At 45.8% G+C, this 14,164-nt stretch overlaps 1 protein-coding gene across 2 annotated transcripts in view; it reads left to right on the top strand.

Annotated features, from left to right (window-relative positions):
- Positions 1–10,451, top strand: part of LCMT1 (leucine carboxyl methyltransferase 1) — a 71,700-nt gene extending 61,249 nt beyond the window's left edge. For both annotated transcript variants that reach the window (XM_025370603.1, XM_025370602.1), the window contains 4 exons: positions 1,110–1,211; positions 2,742–2,833; positions 6,867–6,964; positions 10,223–10,451. In XM_025370603.1, coding sequence (XP_025226388.1) covers positions 1,110–1,211; positions 2,742–2,833; positions 6,867–6,964; positions 10,223–10,245 — 315 coding nt within the window. In that variant the 3' untranslated portion in view covers positions 10,246–10,451. The remainder of the gene's footprint in view (positions 1–1,109; positions 1,212–2,741; positions 2,834–6,866; positions 6,965–10,222) is intronic.
- The last annotated feature ends 3,713 nt before the right edge of the window (positions 10,452–14,164 follow it).

Genomic DNA, 14,164 nt, shown 5'->3' with positions numbered 1-14,164 from the left:
GGCATGGCCACCATGCCTGGCTGAAAGTGGTGAATTTTTGAAAAAGCGATAGTGTATATACAATGGTGTACACTAACATTGTTTCCTGGCGTTTTTCATATATAATTTGAGGTTTTTTAGATCAGTTTTTGTAATTCAAAAAGTAATACCACATGCAGAGTACAAAAATTAAAAATACAACAGGGTAGACAAGGAAAAGTAAATCTCTCTCTTGCCCCAGACCTTGGTCCTCTAATCTGGAAGGCAAGGCTGCCACATTCCAGAATTTTTCTATGTACATAGAGATTCTTTTTTTCCTTGAAGACAGATGGGCGTATACTAACCATATTCCTCTCTACTTCACTTTTCAAGAGTTTACCCTAGAGGTCATTTCATGTCTGTATCTGTCTTCTCTTGTTTTCATGGCTATATATAATTTCGTTATATAGACATGCCAGGAGTTATTTCCAGATTCTTCCTATTTTACCTAATGCTGTGATAAACTTTCTTGCATCTTAGCAGATACGTGTGAGTGTGTCTGTAGGGTAGATTGCTTTTGGTGGAGTTGGTGGATCACAGGTTGAGCATTTATTTTTTATTTTTTGGGTTTTTTTATTTTTTGAGATGGAGTCTCGCTCTGTCGCCCAGGCTGGAGTGCAATGACACAATCTCGGCTCACTGCACGCTCTGCCTCCCAGGTTCACGCCATTCTCCTGCCTCAGCCTCCCGAGTAACTGGGATTACAGGCACCCGCCACCATGCCCGGCTAATTTTTTGTATTTTTAGTAGAGAAGGGGTTTCACCGTGTTAGCCAGGATGGTCTTGATCTCCTGACCTCGTGATCCACCCACCTTGGCCTCCCAAAGTGCTGGGATTACAGGCTTGAGCCACCGCGCCCTGCCAGGTTGAGCATTTAAAATGGGTGTATCCTGCCCAATTGCCCTTCCAGGGCTACCCAAGTTTATGCTCCCGCCAACACTGTGCTGGTGCCTGCCCCTCAGTCGTTTTCCTATGCTGGCTGTGCCTAATCAGACGTCAGCCTCTACTGCTTAAAAATAGGATGATGATGTTTTATTTTGCATATTTAACAAACCCTTAGAGTAATGTCTTACCTTCTCTTTCCCTCCTAGGTGAACATGGGTGATCGGTTTGGGCAGATCATGATTGAAAACCTGCGGAGACGCCAGTGTGACCTGGCAGGAGTGGAGACTTGCAAGTCATTAGAGTCACAGGTCAGAGAGCAGGGACTGGGACATCCATTTGGACCCTTAGTCAACCAAGATATATAAAGGTCTTTCTTTGCAGATACGATCATGGAGAAGCCCTGTTCAGTGCCTGCCACCATAGGCTGCTGAGCCTCCATGTGGGCCGCTAGTTCATGATACTGGGAAGACCAAGTCCTGCTTTGCCATCTTGGTGTAGAAAATACACATTTACATTTCCTACACCCTATTATTTTGACTTTGTATTATGCAAATTTTCAAACAAAAAGGTAGAGGGAATGGTAAAATAGAAACACACGTCCCATCACCTAACTTCAGTATTACTTGTTTTATCAGTATTATTTCCTGTATTCTCCCACAATTTTTTTGTTGATGTTGGAATATTTTCAGGCAAATCCCGGACAGCACATGATTTCACCCCTAAATACGCATGTGAATCACCTACCAATAAGGACTTGCTTCTCCCAGGATGATGATGACACCATTTCACAGATCATACCTCACAAGCTGACAACTCCTTCATGGCATTTAATGCCCAGTTCATGTTCAATTTCCCCAGTTATTTAAAAAAACCTTTTTTTTTATAGTTGATGTGTTTGAATCAGGATTTAAACGTTGTCCACACTTTGTAGATGATTGATACGTCCCTTAAACCTCTTTGACTCTATAGTAATGCCCCCTTCCTTTAAAAAAGTCATTTATTTTTTCTCAAAACAACTCCCACCCCTGCCCCCATATAAATAGGTTCATTTTTTTGGGTGGGTGTGGTGGCTCACACCTATAATCCCAGCACTTTGGGATACTGAGGCAGGCAGATCACCTCAGTTCAGGAGTTTGAGACTAGCCTGGCCAATATGGTGAAACCCCATCTCTACTAAAAATACAAAAATTAGCCGGGCATGGTGGCACACGCCTGTAATCCCAGCTACTCGGGAGGCTGAGGCAGGAGATTTGCTTGAACCTGGGAGATGGAGGTTGCAGCAAGCCGAAATCAAGCTACTGCACTCCAGCCTGGGCAATAGAGTGAGCCTCTGTCTCAAAATAAATAAGTAAATTAAAAAATAAATAAATAGGTTCATTTTTACATGTCTTTTGTCACATAACCATTAGAATGCTTTAAAAAACTGTCGCTCATAGAAAAGTTCTTCCTTTATTTCTCTTTGGAAGTACTTTAGTGAATTTCTCCCTATTATAACAATGTTCAGTATGGAAAGTTGGAAAGTAAAAAGAAGATATTAGGGTCTAGGATGTGCTTTTGAGAAAGGAGTCAGCTCAGAGGAGGTCTGGTGTGCTTAAGAGCGTCTCAGTGCCTGGCGCACTGGCTCACACCTCTGATCCTAGCACCTTGGGCAGCTGAAGGGGGAGGAATCGCTTGAGCCTAGTAGGTCACGGCTGCAGTGAGCTGTGATCAGACCACTGCACTTCAGCCTGGGCAACAGAGTGAGACCTTGTCTCTTTAAAACAAAATAGTGTCTCAGATTTGTAAGCCAGTGCCTGGTAGTTCTCTAGTTCTCCATTTCTCTTCGTTGCACGTTTTAGAAAGAACGGCTCCTGTCGAATGGGTGGGAAACAGCATCGGCCGTCGACATGATGGAGTTGTACAACAGGTTACCTCGAGCTGAAGTGAGCAGGTATGGGGTTGGTGAGCGTCAGCTTGATGGGCATTCATTGTGAACTGAAGGCATGATTGCCTCTATTCTTTAATGCAGAAAAACAGAACAATATGTGGAGATTTCATCAAAAAAAAAAAAACACAAGGCTAGGCACGGTGACTCACACTTGTAATCCCAGCACTTTGGGAGGCATAGGTGTGCAGATCACTTGAGGTCAGGAGTTCGAGACCAGCCTGGCCAATATGGTGAAACCCCGTCTCTACTAAAAATACAAAAATTAGCCAGGCGGGGTGGCACACATTTGTAATCCCAGCTACTCGGGAGGCTGAGGCAGGAGAATCGCTTGAACCCCGGGGCGGGGGCGGAGGTTGCAGTGAGCTGAGATCATGCCACTTCACTCCAGCCCGAGTGAAAGAGCGAAACTCTGTCTCCAAAAAATAAAATAAATAAAAATGCAAAAGTTAGCCGGGTGTGGTGGCACAGGCCTGTAATCCCAGCTACTAAGGAGGCCGAGGCAGGAGAGTTACTTGAATCCAGGAGGTGGAGGTTGCAGTGACCTGAGGTTGTGCCACAGTATCCAGCCTGGGTGACAGAGCAAGACTGCTTCTCAAAAAAAAAAGACCCTAACTAGACCTATTTTGAAACAAGTTAAACACTGATAGCAGCTTGAAAGTAATTCATTAGCTATTAGCTGAGATAGGTCTTATGCCCAAACTGATTATTTTAGTTGAAACAAGCAGTTACACCTGGAAAACTCCCAGAGCAACCTTGGCAGTGGAAATTTTACACAACTTTGGAGAGGGAGGAAAACGATGTTGCTCAAGGACGTATAAGGGGCTGGTGGGTTTTTAAATGGACTTTTCTCCCCATTATAAAGGAAATCTATGCTTGTGGTTCTGAAAAGTTCCTCAAGCATTATAAAGTGCATGAAGTATAAAGTAGTTGTCCCCTCTGTAGTCACACTTGGGAGGTAGCAGTTCTTAACATATTGGGGAATATTCTTTTCCTAGATAGAAAGATAAATATTTATTAATACATAGATTTCTATTTTTTTAATCCATGGATTCATACTACACATACTGGTCTGTAAACCACCATCCTTTTTGAAAACAATAGATTGTATTTGCCTTTACATATCAAAATATTGAGGGTTGCCATATCCCATTTAAGGGTACAAAGGGCCATGCGTGGTAGCTCATGCCTGTAATCCCAGCACTTTGGGAGCCCAAGGCAGGTAGATCACCTGAAGTTAGGAGTTCGAGACCAGCCTGGCCAACATGGTGAAACCGTGTCTCTACTAAAAATACAAAAAATTAGCCGGGCGTGGTGGTGGGTGCCTGTAATCCCAGCTACTTGGGAGGCTGAGGCAGGAGAATTGCTTGAACCTGGGAGGCAGAGATTGCAGTGAGCCGAGGTCACGCCATTGCACTCCAGCCTGGGCAACAAGAGCGAAACTCTGTCTCGGAAAAAAAAAAAAAAATAGGGTACATAGTATTTATATTGATATGTGGATATAGTATATTGATAATTTTTAAATAATTAAAAATGTCTGTAGCTAGGCATTTATTTGCGGTGTCTTGTTTATTCATCTTGTTTTCATTTCCCTGTTATAAACAACACTGGAGAGAACATCACCGTTGTGCATCTATGTACAGCCCTAGTGCGCACTTCAGCTCTTTTTTTTGTAATCACTCTGTGCTTCCTGATTCCTGCTTTCTTCTTGTCTTTGGAGACCTAAGATCAATAGCGTTTGGTTTCTTACAAGATCATGAGAAGAATTTTTGGCTTTGCTTTTCCATATAACTTATTAACATTTAGACGTATCACTGTTTTTCCCAAATATGTACATGAATAATTGAGCATGAAAGCCTGGAGGGTTTGAGAAAGTGCTGTCTCCACCTGATCAGGTCAGTGCTTCCTGGATTCTTCTGGAAGCATCCTTCTGCACAGGCTGGTTTTCATTTGCTATATGTCAAGACGACTGTTTCCCTGACACGGGTTTGCTCTGGGACTGCTTCTAGATGCCCAGAAAGGAGCCTATGACTAGCATCAACCACAAGGAAACTCTTGCCTCCAGGAAGTCATTTGTCTCATGTTTCCAGGACTTCTGTAGACAGCAACGTGTAACCCTCGTGGGGGTGGTGGGTAAGGAGATTGGAAGGCCTTTGTCTATCTATGCCAGGCCGAACAGCCTGCCCAGCTCTGTGAATGCCACGTAGTTTGTATCTGCTTTTGCCAGAAACTGTGGAGTATAATAGGAAGTCTAAGGCGAGGCTATTCATTGAACAAATGCTGAGTGTCTGCTGTGTACCTGGCACTTTTCTAAGCACCAGGGTTACAGCAATGATCAAAATAGGACAAAAGACATTCCTGCCCTTGGGAGCACTCTTTCTAGTGAACAGCTTAATAATTAGTAGTGTCTCCTGATAGCTGTACTTGGTAATAACCATCTTGGAGCTTTCAGTATGGCGATGGATTTTTCTGGAACTTGGTATCAGATCTGCTTTGGATGTCTCCTGGTAGAATGACTTGGGAAGCAACCACATTAGTTAATGTGTAGTCATTCTTACTTCAGATGTGGTCCTGAGACCTGCATACCAAGACGGGAATGAACTCACAAATACAGAAACATGCACAGACATGCACATGTGTTCACACCTGTGCATACGTGCATATAACAGACAAGGCCTGGGCAAGTGGCAGGACTCAATGTTAGCAGTGGCTATTGTGAATAGTAGGAATATGGATCCTGTTTCTTTTCTTATTTTATTCTGTATACTTTTTGAAAATGCCTGACTTTTCCTCCATAGTGTGTACATATTTTGACATAAACTTTTTTTTTTTTTTTTTGATAGAGATGGAGTATTGCTATATTGCCTAGGCTGGTCTCAAACTCCGGGCCTCAAGTGATTCTCCCATCTTGGCCTCCCAAAGCTCTGGCATTAGAGGCGTAAGCCACTGCTCCTGGCAAACAGAAACTTTTTTAAGAAGCTGTTTCCATGTGTTTGTGCATATTTCTCTCTGTGTGTATATATTTATTTATTTTATTTTATTTATTTATTTTTTGAGACTGAGTCTCGCTCTGTTACCAGGCTGGAGTGCAGTGGTGTGATCTCTGCTCACTGCAACCTCTGCCTCCCAGGTTCAAGCAATTCTCCTGCCTCAGCCTCCGAATAGCTGTGACTACAGGTGGGCACCACCACGCCAGGCTAATTTGTGTATTTTTAGTAGAGATGGGGTTTCACCATGTTGGCCAGGCTGGTCTCGAACTCTGACCTCAGGAGATCCACCCACCATGGCCTCCCAAAGTGCTGGGATTACAGGCATGAGGCGCTTCACCCAACCTGTGTATGTATATTTAAAAGTTTACATTTAAAAGGCTTTTTTGGAAAAGTCATACATGCATATAATTTTTTATAAAGCCAGAATAAAGTAGTATAGAGTAAAAGCAACCCTCCTCACTGCTGGTCTACTACCTTCTCTGTCAAGAGACAAGTACCATTTCTGGTTTCTTCTGTATTTTCCAAAAGTCTGTACATATACAGACAAATTTGTCTCACTTTTTCTTTACATGGAGAGTGGTGTACTGTGCACATTACTTGCTTTTTAAATCACACAACTTGCTTTTTAAATTCCATGATATGTCTTGGAGGTTATTGCATATTAATACGTATGGACCTACCCCATTTTTTTAAATGGCTGCGTAGTGTCCTGTTTTGACGGTATCAATCTGCTTCAATTTACTCTGCCTGTCTCCTCCAGTTACCACTAGTTTTTCTTACTGAAGTTTAACAGCTCTTTCTATAATAAGGAACTCAACCCTTTGCCACTTGAATTGCAAATATATGTTTCTAGTTTGTCATTTGTGTTTTGACTTTGTTTCTTTTCAGTGAAAAGAAATTAAAGTGGAGCCACATCATAATTACTATTTTATAGCCGCCTTCTTTCCACTTAACCTATCGTGAACATTTTTTCATATCCGTAACTATGGGCCATGATCTTCCTTTTCAATGCAGACCCTGGGATTGTTCTATTTTAATTCTTCCCACAGGATAGAATCACTTGAATTTCTGGATGAAATGGAGCTGCTGGAGCAGCTCATGCGGCATTACTGCCTTTGCTGGGCAACCAAAGGAGGAAATGAGCTCGGTGCGTGACTGTACTTTTCTTGCCTTGACCTGGAAGTAGTGAACTTTTCTTTTTCCTTTTCTTTCCCTTTCTCTCTTCTTTTTTTGTCTTCCCTCTTTCCTTCTCTCTTCTTTCTTTCTTGTTTTGAGACAGGGCCTCACTGTGTCACCCAGGCTGGAGTACCGTGGTACGGTCATAGCTCAGTGCAGCCTCCAATTCCTGAGCTCAAGTGATCCTCCTGCCTCCTGAGTAGCTGGGACTACAGGAGCCGGGCTGATTTTCTGTAGAGGTCTCTCTAAGGCTGCTCGTGAATTCCTGGCCTCAAGTAGGCTGGGCACAGGTTCTCACGCCTGTAATCCCAGCACTCTGGGAGGCTGAGGTGGGGAGATCACTTGAGGTCAGGAGTTCAAGACCAGCCTGGCTAACATGGTGAAACCCTGTCTCTATTAAAAATACAAAAAGAAAAAGAAAAAGAAAAAAAATAGCCAGGCGTGGTGCCAGGCGCCTGTAATCGCAGCTACTTGGGAGGCTGAGGCAGGAGAATCGCTTGTACCTGGGAGGTAGAGGTTGCAGTGAGCCAAGACTGCGCCATTGCACTCCAGCCTGGGCAAGAAGAGCGAAACTCCATCTCAAACAATAAAAAATAAATAAATAATTCCTGGCCTCAAGCAGTCCTCTTGCCTCAGCTTCCCAAAGTGCTGGGATTACAGACATGAGCCACTGTGGCTGGCTGGAACTTTTCTTCTTCCCAAACTGAAAGATATATTTGGAACTTTGGGCCCAGAAAGAACTAGAGGATCATGTACAAGTATCCGTGAGCATATCCAGAGAATTTGCTGTTACATCATGTGTGTTTTTATAGCACAAAAACCAGGAGAACTGTTTAAGCCACGTAGCCCAAAACAACCCTTGAGAGATGTACTGTGGAGTTCCCGCAGCTGGAAGGTAAAAGAGCTTGAGAGTTTAAAGTAAAAATCTCCAGAAAAGTAACCGGCGTGTCTTTTCCATCCACTTGCAACGAGGTTCACTGGATGTGAAACGCACAGATCCTTACATCTCCCTCACGAACCCAGGCAGCTAGCGGCTGGATTTTCTCTCTTCTTGTTAAGGTGCACATCCCTGTCTGTGGCCGAGTAGGGCCACGGGGAGCAGGTGTGGATCCATCTCTGTGTCTTGTTACCTTGGTCTTGGTCCTGGTCCAGCTCCTTTTCAGCTGCCCCCTGCTGGGCTTGCTTCGCCCAGGGGTTAGGCTTTGAGTGTCTCTCCAGACCGATGGAGGCCACTGTAGATCCCAGTTCCGGCCTTCAGTGGAATAGCTTCCTTTCAAGCTTCCCTCAGTGACATGCAATCACAAGCAGGCAGCTGATCTGAAACAGAACTTGACAGAGGCAAGGACCTCCCCCATCCCCTATGCAAAAATTCCAGGTTGACTTGAGACTGATAATCAGCCCCTTTGGACTTGTCATTCCACACAGAATTGCCTAACTATGCAGCTCAGCCCACACAGACCTTTCACATTAGTTTGGTTTGGTTTTGGTTTTTTTGTTTGTTTGTTTGTTTTGAGATGGAGTCTTGCTCGTTGTCCAGACTGGAGTGCAGTAGCATGATCTCGTCTCACTGCAGCCTCCACCCCCTGGGTTCAAGTGATTCTCCTGCCTCAGCCTCCTGAGTAGCGGGGATTACAGGCATCCACCACCATGTCCAGCTAACTTTTGTATTTTCAGTAGAGATGGGATTTCACCATGTTGGCCAGGCTGGTCTCAAACTCCTGAACTTAAGTGATCTGCCTGGCTCGGCCTCCCAAAGTGCTGGGATTACAGGCATGAGCCGCTGTGCCTGGCCTTCATGTTTGTTTTGGATTTAAAGTCATTTATTGGTGGACTGAGCACAGTGGCTCACACCTGTAATCCCAGCACTTTGGGAGGCTAAGGCAGGCAGATCACCTGAGGTCAGGAGTTCGAAAGCAGCCTGGCCAACATGGTGAAATCCCGTCTCTACTAAAAATACAAAAATTAGCTGGGTGTGGTGGCGCATGACTGTAGTCCCAGCTACTTGGGAGGCTGAGGCAGGAGAATCTCTTGAACCTGGGAGGCAGAAGTTGCAGTGAACTGAGACTGTGCCACTGCACTCCAGCCTGGGCAACAGAGCGAGACTGTCTCCAGAAAAAAAAAAAAAAAAAAGTCACTTATTGGCGTATTTTTATATTATCCTCCTCTTAATTATATTTAAAAAAAATACTTCATAGTAGGAAAGTTGAAAGCTTCTAAAAAATGTAACAAAGAAAATCCACCTGTATGCCTGTCAGTCAGAGATGATCTCTTGCGACTTTTCCCTTCCCCTCTATTTCTAAATATTGTTGTTTTTTTTTTTTTTTTGAGGTGGAGTCTCGCTCTGTCTCCCAGGCTGGAGTGCAGTGGCCGGATCTCAGCTCACTGCAAGCTCCGCCTCCCGGGTTCCTGCCATTCTCCTGCCTCAGCCTCCTGTGTAGCTGGGACTACAGGCGCCCGCCACCTCGCCCGGCTAGTTTTTTGTATTTTTTTTAGTAGAGACGGGGTTTCACCGTGTTAGCCAGAATGGTCTCGATCTCCTGACCTCGTGATCCACCCGTCTCGGCCTCCCAAAGTGCTGGGATTACAGGCTTGAGCCACCGCGCCAGGCTGTTTGTTTTTATAATGAGTTAAATTTTTATATTTATGCAACTTTGATTTCAAGTGTTTTCAATTTAATATTATAACTTTTAGCACTTCCCCCTGGCAATTAAAAATGCTCAATGAGCATAATTGTAATGGCTTTATAATATTATATTATGTCACTATGGCTGAATTAATTTTTCCTTATTTTTGGAAACGTAGGTTATTTGTAATACTTTTAAGTGAACTCTAGTTCTAACAAAGGAACAATATATTGAGCATTTTAATGTCAGGAATTTCTTTTGTCCCCACTGACCCCTGGCTGCTTTGGGACATCAGTGCTTGTCTATGTGGAAGATCCATCTCTGCCTTTGCTCAAAGTTCAGCACATAAAGGGTAGATTTTTGGCGTTAACTGCAGACAGTCCATAAACTGTTATAATGCTTTCTTAATCCTTTTAAAACCACCCATAAACACAGTCTTGCCCAACCTTTTGTCCTTGCGAAACCTCTTTTATGTTAGCAGGCGGGCGGTGCTGCAGTGGTTAGCAGTGTGACTGGTGCCCCTGAGCCGGTCACTGGGGGTCCTCTCAGGGCCTCTGCTCCTGGCCACCAGGGTCTCCTAATGGTGTCTGTGTGTCTCCCCTCAGGGCTGAAGGAGATAACTTATTAATCTGTTGAAGGCTTATTCCGAGCCAGAAGCAGAAGCCACTCGCCCTCCTGGAGGATACCTGCGAGCTCCCTGAGCGGTGGGCGGGCCTCGTCTGCAGGTCTCATCCCACACGCTGAGAAGCCTCGATCACTACAGTGGTCGCACATGTTCCTCTTCCTGTTCCTGTTGACATGTCGGTGTTTAAATAAATCTCACTTGCCACCAGTTTCCTGTGGTTGGAACTCTGCTGGCTGCCGCTGCTCATTCTGTGCCCCATGGGTTGGGCGGGCCAGGGTTCACCTCTGGGTTAGCTAAAGCCAAGGACCCCAAGTCTGCTTTGACCTTGGCTTACTCCCTGTGAGTCACACTCGGCCCATGACCTTGAGTCCATTTTAGGATCTGCTCCCTCACGTGCTGTTCGTTGCAGCACATGACATTGTGCTTCACACCCTGACCCCTGGCCTCCACCAGATTTGAGGCTAGTGCTCTTCTCCGGCTCCTGCCGCCGCCCTGGCCACGCTGGCCTGTTCGGTTGCCTCCTTCATCTTGGTCATGGTGGCCAGCTGAAGGATGACCCCTAAAGTGTCCATATCCTGATCCCCAGAGCCTGTGCGTGTGTGTTACCTTCTGTGGCAAAGGGGCTTTGCAAATGGGATTAGGGGTTTGAGATGAAGAGGTGGTCCTGGATTATCCAGGTGGGTCTGATAAGATCACGGAGTCCTCATTAGAGGGACAGACGAGACGTCAGAGTCAGAGGAGGAGAGGCCCAGAAGACAAGAAGCAGAGGCAACCAGGGGTGCTGCCTAGGGCAATAGCAGCAGAGCCTGCCTCGGCCTCCAGCCGGAACTGCCTGCCGACACCTTGATGTTAGCCCAGAGAAACTGATTTCAGATTTCTCACCTCCAGAGCCGTAAGAGAATACATCTGTGGTGGTGGTTTGTTTTTGAGATGGAGTCTTGCTCTGTTGCCCAGGCTTGGAGTGCAGTGGCATGATCTCGGTCCACTGCACCCACTGCCTCCCGGGTTCAAGTGATTCTTCTGCCTCAGCCTCCCAAGTAGCTGGGATTACAGGTGCGTGCCATCATGCCTGGCTAATTTTTGTGGTTTTAGTGGAGATGGAGTTTCACCATGTTGGCCAGGCTGGTCACGAACTCCTGACCTCAAGTGATCCGCCCGCCTTGGCCTCCCGAAGTGCTGGGATTACAGGCATGAGCCAGTGTGCCCAGACTGATCTGTGGTGTTTTGAGCCACCAAGTTTGGGGCTTAAACTTAACAGCCACAACTGGAAGTCAGTGCAGTTATGAGACAGGTTCGTAGGGCCCCTGAGTGATGACCTCATATTTCAGAAACAAGGCCTGTCCCACACCTGTCTGCTGAACTCCCTGAGTGATGGCTAGGCTTCGTCTACAGGGACTTCTTAGTTATGTGACTGGCGTTGTGAGCCGGAACCTGCATGTGCAGGGTGGCACTGCAGAAGCCCTCAGTGCTGTCCTTTGTTGAAGAGGTAACAGCCCCTCTTCTACCATTCAGAATCCTTAAATCAGAGTCCTCTAGAGTGTGGGCCCTGCACCTCTAGTGGCATGCTGGTTGATGGGGTGTGTTCCTATAAATAAATATCTGTGATAAAATGTATAAATTAGGTGCAGTAAGATTAGCAACAATTTAAAAAAGAACAATTATAACAATAAAAGGTTATGTGAATGTGGTCTTTGAAGATATCTTTTTTTTTTTTTTTTGAGACGGAGTCTTGCTCTGTCACCCAGGCTGGAGTGCAGTGGCCGGATCTCAGCTCACTGCAAGCTCTGCCTCCCGGGTTCATGCCATTCTCCTGCCTCAGCCTCCCGAGTAGCTGGGACTACAGGCGCCTGCCACCTCGCCCGGCTAAGTTTTTTTGTATTTTTAGTAGAGACGAGGTTTCACTGTGTTAGCCAGGATGGTCTCGATCTCCTGACCTCGTGATCCGCCCGTCTCGGCCTCCCAAAGTGCTGGGATTACAGGCTTGAGCCACCGCGCCCGGCCTGAAGATATCTTAACTAGCCTGGTGCAGTGGTGCACACTGAATCCCAGCACTTGGGGAGGCTGAGGCAAACGGATCATGGGGTCAGGAGTTCGAGACCAGCCTAGCCAACATGGTGAAACCCCCGCCTGTGATCCCAGTTCTTTGGGAGGATGAGGTGGGCAGATCACAAGGTCAGGAGTTCGAGACCAGCCTGGCCAACATGGTGAAACCCCATCTCTACTAAAAATAACAACAAAAAGTCTGGGCTTGGTGGTGGGCATCTGTAATCCCAACTGCTGGGGAGGCTGAGACAGGAGAATTGCTTGAACCCAGGAGGTGGAGGTTGCAGTGGACTGAGATTGCGCCACTGTACTCCAGCCTTGACGACAGAGCAGGACTCCATCTTGGAAAAAAAAAATATCTTAGCTATACTCATTTTTGGACCTCAATGACCTCAGGTAACTGAAACCTTGGAAAACAAAACCATGGGAAAGGGGGGGAACTCTAGTATATGTACAGCATTAGCTGAAACAATGTTTACTTTTGTTGTGTTTGGAAAGGGCTTTGCACTGTCTCCCAGGCTGGAGTGCAGTGGTGCAGTCATAGCTCTCTGCAGCCTAAACCTCCTTGGGCTCAAGCGATCCTCCTTCCTCAGCCTCCCGAGTAACTGAACCACAGGCACACACCACCACGCCTGGCTATTTTTTAATTTTTTGTGGAGACAGGGTCTCCCTGTGTTGCCAGGGCTGGTCTTGAACTCCTGGGCTCAAGTGATCCTCCCATCCGTCCTGTTCCAAATTTGATACTGAAATTAGGCCAATTAATAACCCTACAGCGGCCTCTACGTGCTCAAGTGAAAGGGTCACATGCTTTTCACTTTAAATCAAAGCTGGAAACTATTAAGCTTAGTGAGGAAGGCACGTCAAAAGCTGAGATAGGGTCGGGTGCGGTGGCTCACGCCTGTAATCCCAGCACTTTGGGAGGCCGAGGTGGGTGCATCACCTGAGGTCAGGAATTTGAGACCAGCCTGGCCAGCATGGTGAAACCTCATCTCTACTAAAAATACAAAAAGTAGCCAGGTGTGGTGGCAGGCACCTGCAATCCTAGCTACTTGGGAGTTTGAGGCAGGAGAATCGCTTGAACCTGGGAGGCGGAGGTTGCAGTGAGCCAAGATCGCACCACTGCACTCCAGCCTGGCTGACAGAGTGAGACTCCATCTCAAAAAAAAAATAAAATAAAATAAAATAATAATAATAATAAAAAAGAGCTGAGACATGCTGAAAGCTAGAGCTGTGGTGCCAAACAGCCAAGTTGCGAATGCAAAGGAAGAGTTCTTGGAGGAAATGAAAAAGTGCTACTCCAGTGAACACACGAATGATACGAAAGCGAAACCATATTATTACTGATAGGGAGAAAGTTTGAGCGGTCTGTATAGAAGATCAAACCAGCCACAACCTTCCCTTAAGCCAAAGCCTAACCCAGAGCAAGGCCCTAACTCTCTTTCAATTGTGTGAAGGCTGAGAGAGGAGAGGCAGCTGCAGAAGAAAAGCTGGAAGCTAGCAGAGGTTGGTTCCAGAGGTTTAAGGAAAGAAGCCGTCTCCATAACATAAAAGTGCAAGGTGAAGCAGCAAGTGCTGATGGAGAAGCTGAAGCAAGTTGTCCAGAAGATCTAGCTGAGATCATTGATGAAGGAAGGTGGCTACACTAAACAGATTTTCAATGGAGGCGAAACAGCTTTCTCTTGCGAGAGGATGCCATCTAGGACTTCCATAGCTAGAGAGGAGAAGTCAATGCCTGGCTTAAAAACTTCATAGGAAAGCCTGACTTCTTAGTGTCTAGTATCGAATGCAGCTGGTGACATTAAGTTAAGGTCAGTGCTTATTTACCATTCTGAAAATCCTAGGGCCCTTAACAATTATGCCAAATCCACTGGGTGCAGTG

Source organism: Theropithecus gelada, chromosome 20 (assembly GCF_003255815.1).
Source record: "Theropithecus gelada isolate Dixy chromosome 20, Tgel_1.0, whole genome shotgun sequence".
Lineage (NCBI taxonomy): Eukaryota > Metazoa > Chordata > Mammalia > Primates > Cercopithecidae > Theropithecus > Theropithecus gelada.
The sequence above is the reverse complement of the archived record's forward strand: the minus strand, read 5'-3'. Positions and strand labels throughout refer to the sequence as shown.